The following is a 19,059-nucleotide window of genomic DNA, read 5'->3' on the forward strand; positions in this document are numbered from 1 at the left end:
GTTTTATTTGTTTTCTTTTGTGTGTATGTTTCATGCCCCCTTCACTGGACTAACACCCCTTAGGCCCATGAACTGTATTTCTGTTGGTAAGCTCTCAGCATGGTGCCATGTACATAGGCGATAGGTGGTAAATCCTCAATGATTTAACAGTTACGCCAAGTAAATAATTCTGCATTACAGATGGCACGGAGCAGGGTGGGAAAGGGAGGTGGTGAGGAGAGGAGTGATGCGGCAGGAACTCAGTCAGATACTTCCTCCCCCAACAGTGGAGAGTGGATCTGCACTTTCTGCCGAGACTTATCTAAACCCGAAGTTGAATATGATTGTGATGCTCCCATTCACAACTCAGAAAAAAGGAAAACTGAAGGCCTTGTCAAACTAACACCAATAGATAAAAGGGTAAGTTTCCAGCCTAAACTGTTAAACTTAGTTGTTTTGGTTAGATGCCCCGTCATTGTAATGCAGCTGTGCCGTCATCAAAGAAGTGTATTATCAATTTAGTACTTTTCTTCCACAGAATACAAAAATCTTAAATAATGGCAGATTATAACTTTTTTAATGAAATAAAATAGCAATGCTATATATACATTTCCTAGAAGCTTAAAATACAGTAATTGAACACGGTAGACTGTATATCCTTTATGTGGTCTGGACTTTTAAATTTAGCCAACCTTTAATAAATTTCAGTTTTATTTTCTACTACAGATATGTTTTCTTCCTTGGAATTTGTTCAGAATTGGCAGCAAAGAGATGGGTTTTTCTATTTACTCTTCCTAGAAAGAACTCATTCTTTCACCCAGTGGTACTGGATTTATACCTTAAAGCCAGCTAATGTATTTAACCTTACTTATTACTAAAGAAGCTCCTTTGCTAAATTATTAAGTAGAACGTCAGTATGAAAGTTGTCATGCAAGAGAGGGCTGAAACATGCAGTATCGCTGAGACACGGTGGTTACTGGGGTAGACTTGTAAGCAGAGAAATAGCAGAGTGCATGATGGAAACCTCTGCATTCAGAGAGGGACCTTAGGACCCAACACCCCATGGATAGAGATCCACCTCTGGATCACTTAACACCTGGATGTTCTTCTTTTATTGACTATGAGTCATTTTATTGACTATTAGTAATTCAGTATAAAAATTGCAGAGATAAGTGGAAATTTGATTTTTAAAAACTTCAGATAGGTTTCTAGTGATACTGTGTATTCATCTGGTTTTAATTTTCATTCTGGTACTTTTAGACCTATTAATATTGCTACTAAAAATTAGTTGTGACTTCATTATTTCTTATTTATTTATTTTATGCTTAGAAGTGCGAACGCCTACTTTTATTTCTTTACTGCCATGAAATGAGCCTGGCTTTTCAAGACCCAGTTCCTCTGACCGTAAGTATTAATGGTGAATTAAAGTATTAAAATGCATTTTTGTACAGTGGGATGATTTTTCTGAAACTTGATTTATGAGAATCTAGTTTCTGTACCATATTTCAACAGTAAATTTCTCACATTAATCAAAATCTTAAAACTTACTGCATTGTTGTTGTTTAGTCGCTCCTCTTGCTCTTCTGCCCATGGGATTCCTCCGACAAGAATACTGGAGTGGGTTGCCATTTCCTTCTCCAGGGGATCGTCCCGACCAAGGGATCAAGCACGCGTCTCCTGTATTGGCAGGCAGATTCTTTACCACTGAGCCACCTTGGAAGCCCCATTAATACATACTGAATGCTTTAATCTTGACTACATTTTAATGTTAACTAACTGCCCCAAAACTTCTGTTCTTTTTTCATGTATTCTTTCTTCTCATGTATTTTACTTACTATTCTCTGGGATGATTTATATCAATTGTTTCTCTCAGGAGTTTTAGGTATCTATATCCTAAAGCTATTGGGAAAGAAACTTTCCATTTCAGGTAAAGACACCCCCGTGCCCGCCCCTCCCATCTCTGTACACATTTTGATTTATAGGTGCAGACTTCAAGTAATCAGTTCAGTTCACTCATGTCCGACTCTTTGCGGCCCCATGAACAGCAGCACGCCAGGCCTCCCTGTCCATCAATTGCCGGAGTCTACCCAGACCCATGTCCATTGAGTCAGTGATGCCATCCAACCATCTCATCCTCTGTCATCCCCTTCTCCTCCTGCCCTCAATCTTTCCCAGCATCAGGGTCTTTTCAAATGAGTCAGCTCTTCGCATCAAGTGGCCAAAATATTGGAATTTCAGCTTCAACATCAGTCCTTCCAATGAACACCCAGGACTGATCTCCTTTAGGATGGACTGGTTGGATCTCCTTGCAGTCCAGGGGACTCTCAAGAGTCTTCTCCAACACCATAGTTCAAAAGCATCAATTCTTCAGCGCTAACCTTTCTTTATAGTCCAACCCTAACATCTGTACATGACCACTGGAAAAACCATAGCCTTGACTAAACAGACCTTTGTAGGCAAAGTAATGTCTCTGCTTTTTAATATGCTCTCTAGTTTGATCATAACTTTCCTTCCAAGGAGTAAGCATCTTTTAATTTCATGGCTGCAATCACCATTTACATTGATTTTGGAGCCCCAAAAAATAAAGTCAGCTGCTGTTTCCATTGTTTCCCCATATATTTGCCATGAAGTGATGGGACCGGATACCATGATCTTAGTTTTCTGAATGCTGAGCTTTAAGCCAACATTTTCACTCTCTTCTTTCACTTTCATCAAGAGGCTTTTTAGTTCATCTTCACTTTCTGCTGTAGGGGTGGTGTTATCTGCATATCTGAGGTTATTGATATTTCTCCTGGCAATCTTGATTCCAGCTGTGCTTCCTCCAGCCCAGCATGTCTCATGATGTACTCTGCATATAAGTTAAATAAGCAGGGTGACAATATACAGCCTTGACGGACTCCTTTTCCTATATGGAACCAGTCTATTTTTCCATGTCCAGTTCTAACTATTGCTTCCTGATCTGCATACAGGTTTCTCAAGAGGCAGGTCAGGTGGTCTGGTATTCCCATCTCTTTCAGAATTTTCCACAGTTTATTGTGATCCACACAGTCAAAGGCTTTGGCATAGTCAATAAAGCAGAAATAGATGTTTTTCTGGAACTCTCTTGCTTTTTTGATGATCCAGCGGATATTGGCAATTTGATCTCCGGTTCCTCTGCCTTGTGTAAAACCAGCTTGAACATCTGGAAGTTCACGGTTCACGTATTGCTGAAGCCTGGCTTAGAGCAGGCTTTACTAGCATTACTTTACTAGCGTGTGAGATGAGCGCAATTGTGCGGTAGTTTGAGCATTCTTTGGGATTGCCTTTCTTTGGGACTGGAATGAAAACTGATCTTTTCCAGTCCTGTGGCCACTACTGAGTTTTCCAAATTTGCTGGCATATTGAATGCAGCACTTTCACAGCATCATCTTTCAGGATTTGAAATAGCTCAACTGGGATTCCATCACATCCGCTAGCTTTGTTCGTAGTGATGCTTTCTAAAGCCCACCTGACTTCACATTCCAGGATGTCTGGCTCTAGGTGAGTGATCACACCATCGTGATTATCTGGGTCATGAAGATCTTTTTTGTACAGTGTTTGTGTGTATTCTTGCCACCTCTTCTTAATATCTTCTGGTTCTGTTAGGTCCATACCATTTCTGTCCTTTATCGAGCCCATCTTTGCATGAAATGTTCCCTTGGTATCTCTAATCTCCTTGAAGAGATGTCTAGTCTTTCCCATTCTATTGTTTTCCTCTATTTCTTTGCACTGATCTCTGAGGAAGGCTTTCTTATCTCTCCCTGCTGTTCTTTGGAACTCTGCATTCAAATGGGTATATCTTAAGAAGTAGACATTAGCAATAGAGGAAGAGGTGTGTATGCTTACCATTGACTTCAAAAGCTTCATATTTCAAGTTTGATGTGACTTTAGTACATTATGGGCTTCCTTAGTGACTCAGCTGGTAAAGAATCCACCTGCATTGTGAGAGACCTGGGTTTGATCCCTGGGTTAGGAAGAGCCCCTGGAGAAGAGAAGGCTACCCACTCCAGTATTCTGACCTGGAGAATTTCATGGACTGTATAGTTCACGGGGCTGCAAAGAGTCAGACACAACTTTGCAAGCTTCAGTTTCACTTTCACTTAGTGCATTATTGTAGAGTGCTGGAAAGAACCTGCTACTCAAAATGTGTTCTATTCTCTGACATCTGAATTTCCTTTAAAAAGCTAATAGATTTGTTAAAAATTTTTTAATTGAATGCAACATTAGAAAATTAGACAAATAACTACACTGAGCTGAGAAGCAGTGAACTTCTTTCCTTGTAAACAAGTTTTGAGAAGTTAAGATCGGATAAAGAAATGCAGTTGACCCTTAAAACAACACAGAGGTTGAGGGTACCAGCTTTCTGCACAGTGGAGTCTTCATGTGACTTTACAGTCAGCCTGCAGCATCAATCGCAGATTTTGTAGTACTGCTGTATGAATTTCGTGGAAAAAAATCTGTGTATAAGTGTACCTGCACAGTTCGAGGGTCCACTATAAATAGTCTTTAGCGGGGAAGGCCCTTTGTGCCCAAAAGAAGCAGGGCAAAAATATGCCAATAAGAAGTTAATTCACTTAAAAATGTGACCTGGAATTTGGTGCTTTTTCTAATGTTGACCTACTGTTACATTTGGCATGAATAACAGAAGCAGCAAAATAGGCCCCCTTAATATGTATTATCTCATTTCATCTTTACAAAATGCTATGAGAATAGTAGAATTATTTCCGTTTGAAATTTGAAGAAACAGGTTCAGTGAAATGACTGAACCCAGTAACTTACCCAGGAGAGTGTTATTGAGTAGCAGAACTGTGGTTCAAACCCAGATTCAGAGCCCACTTGCTATAACATATGCAGCAAAAACATGTCAAATCTTACCTGAAGTAATACTTTTTCTAATGATTGCTTTTTTGTTTAATAATGAAAAAGGAGAATAGTAAGAGGGAAAATGTAGTAGGCTTTTTTCATTAAAAATAACTGATGAAAATTTTTGATAAAAGTGACACAAAACATTTACCAATGTTTGGAAGCATGTAAGTGCTTGCAAATTTTGCTGAATATATTTCCTTATCAGTGACAAAACAGAACTGAGAAAAGCAGTAAGGACAATCTGAAATATATACTACTTCTTATAAAATTTATATGGGACCAGGTAGAATTTATTTATTATAGCATCACATTTCTTTTGAAAGGTGCCTGATTATTACAAAATAATTAAAAATCCAATGGACTTGTCAACCATCAAGAAAAGATTACAAGAAGATTATTGCATGTATACAAAGCCTGAAGATTTTGTAGCTGATTTTAGATTGATCTTTCAAAACTGTGCTGAATTCAATGAGGTGAGAAGGTGGGGAAAATAGCAATGTGAAAGTAATGTTAAACCAAACACCTTACCAACAAATGAGGAGATGAAGATATCTATCTGTGGTAGCATAAATTTTCAGAAGTTTGAGTCTATGTCAGGGAATGAAAGAGGTCATTAGGAAAACGTCATCCACATGTATAGTCAAAGGCTTATTATATGGTGAGTGGAAATGCAAATTACAGTCGACAACTTAAAAACAGTTTAGAAAATATCTTTATCTAACCCAGAAGCATGCTTTGTCATTCTCACCTTTATTTCTTAAAATATGGCATTTCCAGACTCTAGTCTTTGTGATATTGAAATATTAAGAATGTGATTTAAATAATTCTCAATTAAGAATTTTCTCAAAAACTTTATCATCTAAACATCTATCAGACTTAAAGCTTTTTGATGATAGTTTGTCCTTTGTATCAGTTACTCATTCCAAAGGTAGATATTTTATTTGTTCTAAAAAATACCTGTTATTGGATTCTGATTACAGCATCTCTTTGATATCTTTTTGGTAATCTAGATGAGTCAACGCCTTTATTTACTTCTTATCTGCTCTTCTCTAGACTTTGTCTTGCCCCAGACTATTATTTACTTTACATCAAAGCTATAGGTAAACATTTCTTGTAAAACAATCCACTGATATTCATAATCTTCAGGTAAAAGGGAGAAAAATATAAGAAATCTACTACTTTTATTGACTAAACATTTTTTTATTTCATATTTTTATTTTTATTCAACAGCCTGATTCAGAAGTGGCCAATGCTGGTATAAAACTTGAAAGCTATTTTGAAGAACTTCTGAAGAATCTTTATCCAGAAAAAAGGTTTCCTAAACTAGAATTCAGAAATGACTCAGAAGATAATAAATTTAGTGATGACTCAGATGATGACTTTGTACAGCCCCGGAAGAAACGCCTCAAGAGCATAGAGGAACGCCAGTTGCTTAAATAAGCACACTGGCCTGAGCTGGTTTTTAGATTTTTGTTTGTTTTCGAAAAACATTTTGCCACTAATTTAACATCAGTACCAAGAAGACTTTGTGACCATCTTAAGTTTTCAATGTTTACTAGACTCTGATTTCCTTAATAACCCATTTCTTTTAACCTTCTTATTAAGAAAGAAAGGAAAAGAGGGAGGAAGGAAGGAGAAAGGAAGAAAGAAGCATCAACAACAAAATAAAAAGACATTCTTCCCACTTCCTGGATTTCAAACCGCAGTCCTGAGTGACAGCTACTATAGAAAAGGACCTTGTATGAACTCTAAGTTGAAGTTTTAATGTGGTCTGGATGTGTGCGTTAATCCATTTAGAAAATACCACTACTCAATTATGGACCAACGAGTCAGGTGTACTGCACATCAGTACAGTACTCCATGAATGTCAGTGGTAATGAGTTCTATCCTAGAATGCCCACCGGTGCACCGAGAAGGTAGACTAGATGCTGTTTAAGAAGGTGCCTAATAGTATATCATGTAAAATGGCAACTGTATTAAAGAAAAAGGAAAACAAATGTTTGATTTTTTTTTGTTTGTTTTTTTCTTGTCTGTAGAGGTGTTTGATATAGCAGGTTTTCAAGGCCATTTTTCATACATTTCTAAAACCTCCCTTCCACCGGGGAAGGAAGGAAGTGTACTTGTTTGGTTTTGCTGTGTGTCTGTGTGTGGACTGGTGTTTGCATTTTAACTGTGCAGATGATCCTTTTATAACAAGACTCATTGTCTGCAGTATGGCTTTTAGTGGAGCCATCCAGAATATGAAATACAGCAGTGTGTGCCATATTTGATGTAAAGATGCTTCAACTTATACCCTTTGGGGCATTAAATACAAATTCCCCTGAAAGGGACCAGTTTTTGTGGTTTTCATCTGTCTTTATAAATTGGAATGAAAGTCTTTTGTGGAATTTAGAAGCAGGCAGTTAGAGGGAATTATAGTGAAATTTAAATTTTTTCTAAAGCATCTATTTTTCATAATCAGAACCTCAAATTGATTGTTTCTGACTTAATCTGGGCTTCATTTTCATTCTCTTGATGGAGAGAGATAGAAGACCTGCCTATTGAGGGCAAGCATATTCTTAATGGGTCAGCCTTGGCTAGTTCCATGTATTCCTTTTACTTGTTGTTCAGTATCAAGGAAGGTAACTAGATTAAGATAGAAGAAAATTGTTGTGCCATTTCCTAATCTAACATTTGACAGAATACATGAAATTTTTTAGTTTGCCGAAGTAAACCTTTATTTATAAAACATCAATTGGCTGAGGAAATTTTCCTCTTAGGCCAGTAGAATAAAAATATAGCTGACTTGACAGAATTTTATCCTTCGGATGGTGTCAGGTCCCATGAATTAAACCTAGAGGACTTACTTTTATCCACATGGTATTATTTCTTCAAATGGATAATTTGAAAATGCCCTGTGGCTAAGTCATTGGGTTTTCAGGTACTGCTGAAGATAAAATGAGAAAATACTGACAGTTTATTGGCAAGAGCATCTCACTTTGTGTAGACTTCAGTTTAGTCCATATGTCAATTATGTATTAAAGGTTAAGAAACCGTAATTCACTTTTCCAAATAGGTGTTTCAGGGAAGTTGTTGTTGTTGTATGGTTTTGAGTATGTATTTGGCATTTATTCTCCAAAGACAGACAGATTTTGGTAACAGTGCGTTTACCACTTGATTGTCTTCTTTGTTCCAGCATCTTTAGCATAGCAGCCATGGAGCTTTTGCTAATCAGTTTATTGTTTTTATGTTAGCATAGTTCCTTAGGACATTTTCTTCTTCCACATTTGTCTCCTTAGTTAAAGGGGGCCACTGCAGATAAATTTTGAGGATGATCACAAAGGGAAGTAGCACTTAAGAGTGAAAAATTATAATTTTCTAAATGCATCTGAGCCAGAATGTCTACTAATGTACCCAGAACTTTCACTGCCATAGTCAGTGCCATATGAATCTTTTAAAACTATTTTTCTTTCACCTTTATATATATATATATACACAGACACACACACACACACACATATATTGCTGAATGAAAGGCACTTGACAACTACATATATTAAAAAGTTTCTCTCTCCAATAGCATTTTCTTGATAGTCTTTAAAGTCCTGTGACCTTATTAACAGGTGCCTATGTGTCCAGGTGGATCCCAGCAGATCCCAGCAAAGTAGTCCTTAAATTATAATAGAAATAAGCTATCAGAAGAGCCTGACTATACCTCATGCCCATTTGGAGAGCATTCCTTTCAAAAGGTCAGTGCAACTCAAGCAACCTTGACCTAAACTTTCAAAACTCCAGTTTTTACCTCTGATCAAAAACTCCTGGAGATTGCCATCTAGATTTAGAACCAAGAGCCTCAAGTTATATCTGCAGGACTCCCAGGCTGAAGGGGGATCACATGATGAGCAGGCCATGTGGCAGCTAGAACTGACTCAGTCCAGCTCACCAAAAGTTTTCCCAGGTGCCAAGCATCTGATCTTTCCCATCAATAAGAAAACCCAATACACAGTCAGTGACTTACAAGGATAATGTATACCATATTAAATTCCAAATACTATCTGGCAATACAGTTATCTTGTCCTTTGAATTAACAGGCCCTGCTTTTCTTTTCTGAATTGAAGGGTAGGAAATTGGAAGGTCCTAAAAGAAAAATGTCCTCTTTTGGTAGCTTTACTTTCTTTTCCAAGCTAAAGAATTGGCTCCACATTTTACTACTACACAGTAGTGTAGACATAACACAATTTAGGACTACTTTCAAAAAGATTCATTCCACAGTCGAAAGGGTGAGTATAAGAATTTGCCTTTCAGTTTTCTCTTGCTGTTAACACTGCTTAAACTTTTAAATTTAGGTTCCATGGAGAGACTAGTTAGACAATGAAAGGAGGAACTAACTCCTTTTGGTCTACAGATGAACGTGAATCCCAGCAGTAGGTTGCTTCACGGGAGCAAAAGGTTTTTAAATTTAAATAGACGATGTACTTACTTTCTTATTTTTCTTTTCATCTGTATCTGTTATGAATGATAGAAACTGAGTGATCTGATTGACCATTAAAATTATGGACATAACCATGAGTTCAACCATCTAATTGCTTGTTGAAATAGAAAGTGAAAGTCGCTCAATCGTGTCCGACTCTTTGTGACCCCATGAATTATACAGTCCATGGAATTCTCCAGGCCAGAATACTGGAGTGGGTAGCCTTTCCCTTCTCCAGGGGATCTTTAGAAGCCCTCCTTTAAAATAACCATGCACATATGTGTTTTTTAAATTTTTTATATCATGTAAGTTAAGAATTCATGTCTCTTTATGTATATTATCCCGTCATCTTGGATGTGAATTAACTGAAATTCACATATCGGTGGCTCATGTTCTTGAAAGAGAATAAAACTAGCCAATCAGATCACAGTTTCTCTCCCCATGAAGGTTTTGCTTGTGAAGGATATCTGAGGCAGTAGTCTTTGTTGCTGTTTTTAATTTGGGAGAGTCAACTGGTGCTTTGATTTTAATAAAAATCAGCTTTGATGAATTTTTACTGTGAATATTTTACCACGACAAGGAATTTTTAATGGAAAAATTACTCTTTGTCATTCAGCAGAACATTAACTAGTATGGTTCTCCTTTGTGTCCTTTGTATATTCCCCTGTAAAATCCGTCTACTTAGGGATGAGCTGTGCATGCTAAGTCACTTCAGTCATATCCAACTCTTTGCAACCCTATGGACCATAGCTACTAGTCCACAAATAATAGGAAGACTTTTAAACAAGCAAAAACAAAACTAACATAGGGATTTCACCAACTTTAAAAGATAAGCAAAAAATTAATCTGGCAAATAGGAAGGAAGAAGAGGGTGTCAGTGAGCCATTAAGGGCCATTCTTTGGCAATGATGCTGGTTCTCTAATCCAGTTGTTTAAAGCATTTACTGATGAGGATGTAAAGAAAACTCAAGATACAATAGGTCCCAAATAAAGGCATTGACATTCATATTACAGAAGGGTTTTTGGCCACTGTAAACTGTGCTTTGAAAAGATTTTTAAAAATCAAATTCTCTTCTATACATAAAACTATAGATCCAGACATTCAACCTCTGTCTTACTGCATAAAGCAAAATATGCTTGTACAGAGATTAGAGTTATGCTACTATTGTTAATACCTCACCTAGTATTGTCTTTTAGTGGACTGTGAAACCAATCCAAAAAAGTTAAGTAAATGACTTGACGTTTGTCGACTTCCACTTCTACTAGTGCCTGAAATGATTAAGGTAAGCAATATTTATGAGTTTATAAAAGATTTCTGAAATTCAGTATCTGAATTAAAATTATGTTGATAAGGTTTGCTATAGACTAGTGTCTTCTAGGAAGCTTGAGTACTAGACAGTTCTAGACAACATTGTATAGTATCTTAAGCTTGGATACTGCCACATTGAAAGTTCCTGAAGTCCTTGGGAAGGTGCTTAAGCATTAGTTTTGTCAGTGGTTTTCAATCACTGCTGTTCTTTGGTTTTAAGTACTATTTACTGCTAAGGTCAGCTTTAGGGTTTTGAGTTACGGTTTGTCATGGGTTTTTTTTTGTTTTGTTTTTCTTTTTTTTTTTTTGGCTGCCTCAGGTGTTAGTCATGATGCACAGGCTCTCAAATTGTGGCGTGCAGGCTTAATTGTCCCTGAGTATGTGGAATCTTCCCTAACCTGGGATCAAACCCACGTCCCCTGCATTGGCAGGTGGAGTCTTAACCACTGAACCACTAAGGGCTATTTGGCTAACCCTACATGTGTAGCCAAGACATCTTTGCATCAAAAATATTTTGGCCTAAAATTTTCTAATAACTAGACTAAGGTCTACAAACTATTTAAAAGTATTAAAGATGACAATTTAGGTAATCCAAAAAAACTTTTATTCAACACTTCATGAAGAAGGCAGTTTCCATTTGCAAGGGTTCAGAGAACAACAAAATGGGATAGACGGCAGGAAGTTTTATGGAGTAAAGAATAAAGAACCAGAAAGTATAGAGACTAGAAATTGCTTGACATTTGGTGGTTGGCTGACTGAATGTATGGCATGTCTGGTCAAGTATAGCATTTATTGGGAAATGAAAGTAAGTTTTGGTTTGTGTACATAGCACCCCCACCAGAAGTGGCTTCATGTTGGGCCTAGAATAGGCCTGGTACCACCTTTGGATCATCCTCTTGACCAGTTGAGAGTTTCAATTAAAAATATCCATCCTAGTATGACTTTCAGTTACTATTTCCACTTTGGGTATTAATGTAATGTTCAGAAGAGATGTCAGGCTTGTATTCTTGGAACTGGTTATGTTCTGTTCTCTTTGGTCAGACAGTCGTTAGCTGGTCAGTGGCTACCCCACATGCATTTAAAACTTTCGTGAGAACACAGCCTAGTAGGGAGGTAAAAGTTATTAGCATCAAAATAATACCAATGGTTTGAAAAGTATTCCTGAGCCAGGGTTTCCATGTCCAAAACTAACTAGAATCAAATAAGTCAAGAAATATGGATGAGGGGGATACTTCTTAAAGCCAGTTGGCCTATTTATGTGTTTCATATAATTGGTCTATACTTCTCCAGAAGTGTTTATCAAGTGAGCTTGTTTCAAAGACACTAAGGCATTGGAAAACAGGGGGGAAGTTTATGATGGGCAAAAATAACTAACTACGGGATCACCAGCATCACCGCAAATCTAACAGTTGGTTGGAAGTTGGATTATGTTCAATTTGAAATGGCCTGAGGTATATGAGTAATAACATTCTTGGGAGAAAGCAGTCTGCCTTGATGTGGGCTACTTCTCCTCCTCAGTTTTTGAGGTCTTCCATGTTTACACAGTTGTGAAATAAGGACAGAAGGTTTGACAATTTAACAGCAGTGTCGGTGGTCAAGAGTACTTGGTAGGGTACTTTGCATGAATCTCATTTTTGTAAAAGGATCAGAGTAAAATAATAACTGTCTATAAATGACAAGACTTTAAAATACTAGTGGTTAGAGAGCTGAAAAGAGTTTAGTTATGGAATTGACAAGAAAATGTGGTTATTTCTATGAACTACAAATAGATATCTAACATTTTAAGATAATAACCAGAATTATGACTGATACCATTGTATGAGAATGTCAGATTATCTGGAATTTAATATAATTTCTTGATAACATATTAATAACATATGCCTGCACAAATAACCTAACAGAATTAAATATCACTTCTTATCTGATAATGCTTTTGCAATAATTTCTGGAAGTATATTCTTCCTCACAGGAAATTTTTCAGTGTGACACAAAACATGTTCCAAATATCTTTCAGTTTTTCTGTAAGTCTATGCTCAGTAATTAATATTTCAGAGTTTTCTCTTACTTGGAAATGATTCAATAAATATCCATCATTTAATCTCAGTATGACTTTAAGGTTTCAAGTACCAAAAACATTTTGGAAACAATTTTTAAGTAGATATACCATAAAGCATGATTATTGTTGAAAAGCTCCTTTATAAACTTATTTATGTTTATTTGTTAACAATTATGTTTGGATTACTCATGAAAATTTCATGAAACTTTAAACTGCTATTATCTTCATCTAATTTCTTGCTGACAAATTCTGTAAAAGAAATAACAGGAACTTATTTGACTTTTAGTAAGCCTGGTAGTTTAGTCACTAAGTTGTGTCCTACTCTTGCATGCCCACAAACTGTACCCTGCCAGGCTCCTCTGTCCATGGGAATCTCCAGGCAAGAATACTGGAGTGGGTTGCCATTTCCTTCTCCAGGGGATCTTCCCAACCCAGGAAATCGAACCCAGGTCTTCTGCATTGCAGGCAGATTCTTTACCAACTGAGCTACGAGGGAAGCCATTTAATAAGCCTAGATAGAATAAAAGTTGTATGTCCACATTATGTTAATGTTGATAACTTTAAAGATGTGTCTATTTTAATTAAACTGACAAAACTTAAACTACTGTTTTTAACCAAAGATGATCCTAGATCACATGAACTTGAAAAATATTTGGCTTAGTTTCTATATTTCTGAGAGTTTATTTGATTTATATAAATTTCTATTTGTCTTTAAGTCCGTTTAATGGAGCTCTTCACAAATTTTGGCAACACCATCCAGAAGAACAAATCCCACATCTGTGACGTACACGTAGACATAAGATCTGTGTACTGGTCTTACAGCTTGTTTTACAATTTTAGCCACAAGATGGGTATGATAATTCAGAACTCACTAGTTTATAAAAATAGTTGGATCCAAATTGTGTTTCTGGCAGATGGAATGAATTAAGGTTACTTGCTCAGATAGTTTAAACTTTTTTACTAGTATTTGTGGAGAAGACTTACTTAAGATTTTTTTCATTTGCCTAGTTTCCAAATACTGCCCACCCCCCCTTTTTTTTTGTAAATTTCCTCCCTGAAGTTTGCATTCCAAAGAGACGAACCTCAGTTCCTAGCAAAGACACTCAAACATCTCACAGGCATCGACAAAGAATGCAACTTCCTCCAAGAAAGATGTTACCTGAAGCCAGCATTTTTACAATACCTACAAGCCTTGGGGCTTACCTAGAGGCTCAGCTGGTAAAGAATCTATCTGCAATGCGGGAGACCTGGGTTCAATCCTGGGCTGGAAAGATCCCCTGGAGAAGGGAAAGGCTATCCACTCCAGTATTCTGGCCTGGAGAATTCTATGGACTAAGGATTGGACATGACTGGGCTACTTTCACTTTTCACTTTCACAAGCCTTATGAGATAGGAGAGAGGTTCTGATTAGTAAAAAGGATAGGTGAACTTTTTCTGGTCTTACAAAGACTCAATTTGTGAAACAGGAAATAGGATTGGATTACAGGATTACAACCTGAAAGATACCAAGGGGACCATCCACCCAACACCAAATTTCAGACTAGACAGTGACTGTTCCTGGCTGTACTGAACAAACACCAAGAGCTACTACCCTCCCTAGATCCAGTCACTCCCAAAGATAGCCAAAAGAAAGAAGTACTTGGACAGTTTCCGGAGAAGCTGGCAACAGTTGGTAAGCTGCAAATGGGATGCAACCCACATTTCTATCCAACTATATTTTGTGGCCTGATTGTTGAACTGCCTCCATACACAAGAACAAACAACCCCCATGTGTCAGCAGGCAGAAAGGCCAGCCAGTTCTCAGGATACAAGAAGGCAATAGCTATTCCTGGGAGAGAAAGGATCAATAACCAATGAGTTCCCCAAACCAGATTCCCAAGAGTATTCATTTGGAAAGGGAAGGACGTGAATTTTCTCTCTGGACCAGAAACTCCAGGGACCAACAAGAGCTGACTTGGGTAAGAATTCTCACTTTTGGCTAGCTTCTGTGGGTTTTCCCGGGATCCCGATCTACAGACTCCAGTGAGCAGAATTTACAGTAAAGAGTGTAAGTTCTGGTCTACTAGGATTTTACAAGGTTTTCCATTTTTTTTAGTTTGCCCTTGGCTGTTTAAGGGAATAACTGTTAAGAGTTTATCAGAAAATCCCTCAGAGTCCCATTCACCCTGGAAGGGCCGCCTTTGAGAGTAGATAAGCAGGTATTCAAGTTCCAGAGGAGGAGGTTTTATTACCTTACTTATCTGGCCTTGGAGCTGTTGTAGTTTTAAAACCAACTTGATGAATGTTTTTGGTCTTGTCTCTTCAAAGTGGAAAGGCAGTTCAGTTAAGATGATTAGGAGACAGTATTCAGGTAAAGAAAAATAGTTGTTGGAGCCAGGTCTGTCTTGTTTTCTCTGGTTTTTCAATACCCTTAGCACTGAATCTTTCAATGAAGCTGTTTTGGAATTTTGCAGTGTTTTGGGGTCTGCTGCATAGCAATTAAAAGATATCCCATTCTGGTTGGTTTGGGAACACTTTCACAGGTAGTTCTTAAATAAACAGTGTATCTAACTGGAATGTCCCTGATGATGGCCATTGAAATGCTAGGTTGTCTTAGATTTTGCCATTTCTGCAGCTTCCAGGACCACAATTATTATGACAAAATAAGCAGGTGTGCTGGAAGGTGGATTGCTCAATTTTCTGAAACTCAAGGATCTAGATTCTTAGGTAAGCCTTGGCTCTTTGGGAACCAAATTACTATGTAAGAGGGATGTACTCGGCTAGGTTGGGGATCTGGTGGTATTTCATAGTGTACTTTGTTGCACAGAATTTTTCTTGAGGTTGTCAGGTGTCCCAGTGTCAATCTAACCCATTCCATGACCATCTAAGCACATGAGTCTTAGATTTAGGTGGGAAGCACTCTAAAATCTTTCAAGTGTTTGATCCATGCTCACCAGTTTTACATCTTTGGATTCAAGATTCCCCTTAGCAATTGAGCTACTTAATCTTTAAATGAGAAAAGTTCTTTATAAAAGTGGCAGTTGCCCTAATGACTTTTAAGAGTATGACTTGTGCTACTTAGATGTTGTTGTGCCATTAGTTCAAACAGTTCTAATTTCTTATTTTCCAAGTCTCCCCACACTTGTTGCTGTGGACTTCTCTTTATGCATCCCCTAACTGCTGCCACCCATTGTGGGTTCCCAATATAGCTGTCTTGGAACTTTTCTGGGAAATAAGTATACACAAACACACTTCTTTTTCCCCTTACATAAAGTTTGTTTGGATCAGAACTGTGTACAAGGGGTCGGAGCTCAGATCCCTAAGTGGCTTGCCCTTGGTTATGATGAGAAAAACAACGCAAAGGGTTCAGTGGGCTCTTTGCCTATGCATCTTGTCCCACAGTCCATTGGAAGTCAGCTTGGGATTCCATCCTCCCCCACCAAAGACTGTTACAGATGATCAAAGATGATTTAGGCAATCCAAACAAACTTTGACACTTGAAGCAGGCACTCTCCACTTGCAGGGGCCCAAAGAACTGTAAAGGGGAGCTGATGGCAAGAGGATAAAAAATAAGGAATAAGGAGGTGAGTAGAGAGCCACACTTGGCTTGGTGTCTGGCCAACTGGATGTACCGTATTTCTGGTCAAGTGGACCATTTACAGGGACATGAAGGTTATTTACGTTTTGGTTTGCTGACATGGCACCTGGGCAGGAGTGGCTCCATCTTGAGCTTTCAAACTTACTTCAAAAAAACCACTACGGCCTATTAGCCAAATTCAGCCTACGGCCTCCTTTTACACAGCCTGAGAGCTAATAATGTTAACAGTTTTAAAGGCTGGCCAGGGCTGTTGACAGAGATCATATGTAGCTCAAAGTCTGAAATGTTTACTCTCTGGCCCTTTATAGTCAGTTTCCTGACTTCAAGCCATTTGTGCCTGTAGGTCAAATAGGAATGATTTGCACACACATAGTTCGCTAGTCCAGGGACACTTCATCATTGCAGCAACAATTTTTTTTTTTCCATTGCAAAATGGGGGTGGAAGGAGTAGGGGATTCAAGTCATTGGGTATGGATTCCACTTTTAAGAAGTCTACCATAAATCCAAAGAGCAACAAAAGACTAAATGTAAAAACGTGGGTGTTTTTCTTCCACAGCATACCTATGTGCATAGGTATGATAAGCATGCAAGTGGTTGTTCTCCAAAGGTATATAATTACATCATGTAGAAAAGCTTGCTATACTCTAATGAAATTAGAGTCAAAATAGAATGTCTGGGGAAAAGTTTATTCCCAGCTACTTGGTTATTATATACATAAGACTGCAATGAATTTAAGCACATTCTTTTATGAATAAGTAATTTTCATTATCAAGTATGGAGGTCACAATTTAAGTATGCTAATTTTAATTGTGAATTTGATGACTTCTATTTGTTTTGAAAGGCTTAATGATACCACCTCAAACTCATGTCCTAGCTACAAAATTTCAATACAGCTTTTGCTGTATACCTCATGGGAGAATATCAAGTATAGGTTTTGTCTGATACTTATTACTTATTCATAGAAACATGAACAGACTTGATGCCAAGCAATGAAAGCCGGCTTCTCCCTCCCCATCTCTCCTAGATATCCCTCACCAACCTTAATGTATATTTTATGAAACTTCTCTATTGATCTCTTCCCTAAGAGACTATATATACAACTAACTTATTTCATCCTCATGTTTGTTGTTTTTCAAAAATACATGATCAATTTCTTAACTACCAAGTAGTGTACCAAAATTAAACCAGGTGTTTTTAAATGTGCCACAGCTCTTTGTGAAGATAAAAATATATTTTTCTTCTTTGGTAGACATAGATTTGCAGATCTTCATTTAATTTGCTGGAGAAAGAAGTAATAGATAATACATTTAATTTTTTTTGAAGTCTTCACATTCAGCTATCTGACACTAAAAACTAGTAACAGGAGGTTCTTTGATATTTTACCTGTGGACCTGACAATGCAATAGTACTTTTATAATTACAGATATCATTTAGGGAAAAAAATCACATTATACTTACCTTTTTTTTTTTTTTAATCATTTACCAGGTTCATCAAAATAAGTTTTTTAAAGTAATTCTAAAGTGGAATTACTACTATTAACTATTGGCCAGGTTGGTTCATTCGAATTATTTGGGATGCTGTCTGTGCTGTTGAAAGGTAAAATTTGGGGCCTGTTTTAAACATTTTTAGAAGTTTTACTGTATTGGTCACTAGATTGTTTCATATTTGAGATTTGCCCGAAGACATACAGCCATTGAGTGGCAGAGCCATCAAGGGCTACATTCCCACACAAATATATTTATTGGATCTGCATATGAAAGTTGTAGGAACTGGTATTATTAACATTAAGTCTTATAAACAGACATGTAAAATTATTTCAATCAACAGAAAAGGGAATGGTTTTTGTCAGTGGCTTATATGACTTGAGTCGGAAATCCATAAAGCATGTGAGATGATGAGCCAGATTTCATTTTATATGTATTATTACTACTTTAAAAAACCACCACCATAGAAAATTAGCATAAGATTTAGGACCACTTAATTTTGCAAGCTAGTTTAAATTCCAGTCCCTCTGTATTTAGCATGTTCCTTTATACAAGCTACTCAACTTTCCCTTGCCTTTCTTTCCTCAACTGTGTGAAGAGTGTGATAATCCTATTATTTAAAATTAAAAGGAATCATCTGAATCACCTAATACAATCCCTGGCTTTAAGGATTCAATGATTAGGTCACCTTTCTCAGTAAGAAACCTAAACAAAGCCCTAAATTTATAATTACTTAGCAAGTTATCTAATCTGTGATTAAAATGCATGTTACCTTAAAGTTAAAGGGAAAACAGAATAACACATCTTGAATCTAGAACAAGAAAAAATTGACACTAGCATATTGTGCTTTCCCCCTCTTTACTCAGTAGTGTCTTCCAGCTACTCAGACAACAAAACACATCTGTACCAGGACAAATAATTAGCATCTGCCCATGATTCACTATAAATAGGATATGGGAGAGAGGGAAGGCTGCATTCAGCCAAACAAACACAAAGATTTCACAGTCCCATTTAGATGGGGCAACTCAGATCAGCCAAACTACAGTTAACTCTCAAACAGCACGGGGTTGAACTGTGCAGGTCCACTTTTAAGTGGATTTTTTTCCAACTGTAAATATTCTAGTACTGTATGATCTGCAGTTCATGGTTGGTTGAATCTGCAGATGTTAGGAACTGTGGACACTGAAGATTGACTAAGTTTTTAATACTGCGGGTTTTGACAGCCTGGAAGGTTGGTGTCCTAATCCCCTGTTCAGTGGTCAACTGTATACACTAACCTCAGCTTTCCCCCCTTTCCCGTGTGTGCGCGTACACACGTG

At 37.4% G+C, this 19,059-nt stretch overlaps 2 protein-coding genes across 3 annotated transcripts in view; one reads left to right on the top strand and one right to left on the bottom strand.

The window, feature by feature from the left end:
- TRIM24 (tripartite motif containing 24) overlaps nt 1-6,860 on the top strand; it is a 107,598-nt gene extending 100,738 nt beyond the window's left edge. For both annotated transcript variants that reach the window (XM_043871913.1, XM_043871912.1), the window contains exons 16-19: nt 267-399; nt 1,309-1,383; nt 5,187-5,336; nt 6,094-6,860. In XM_043871913.1, coding sequence (XP_043727848.1) covers nt 267-399; nt 1,309-1,383; nt 5,187-5,336; nt 6,094-6,303 — 568 coding nt within the window. In that variant the 3' untranslated portion in view covers nt 6,304-6,860. The remainder of the gene's footprint in view (nt 1-266; nt 400-1,308; nt 1,384-5,186; nt 5,337-6,093) is intronic.
- A 10,060-nt stretch (nt 6,861-16,920) lies between these two features.
- The window catches only part of SVOPL (SVOP like), an 83,810-nt gene continuing 81,671 nt past the window's right edge, over nt 16,921-19,059 (bottom strand). Inside the window, exon 16 of the mRNA XM_043873435.1 lies at nt 16,921-17,534. Within this exon, the coding sequence (XP_043729370.1) occupies nt 17,523-17,534 (12 nt within the window). The 3' untranslated portion in view covers nt 16,921-17,522. The remainder of the gene's footprint in view (nt 17,535-19,059) is intronic.

This window comes from Cervus elaphus, chromosome 18 (assembly GCF_910594005.1).
Source record: "Cervus elaphus chromosome 18, mCerEla1.1, whole genome shotgun sequence".
Taxonomy (NCBI): domain Eukaryota; kingdom Metazoa; phylum Chordata; class Mammalia; order Artiodactyla; family Cervidae; genus Cervus; species Cervus elaphus.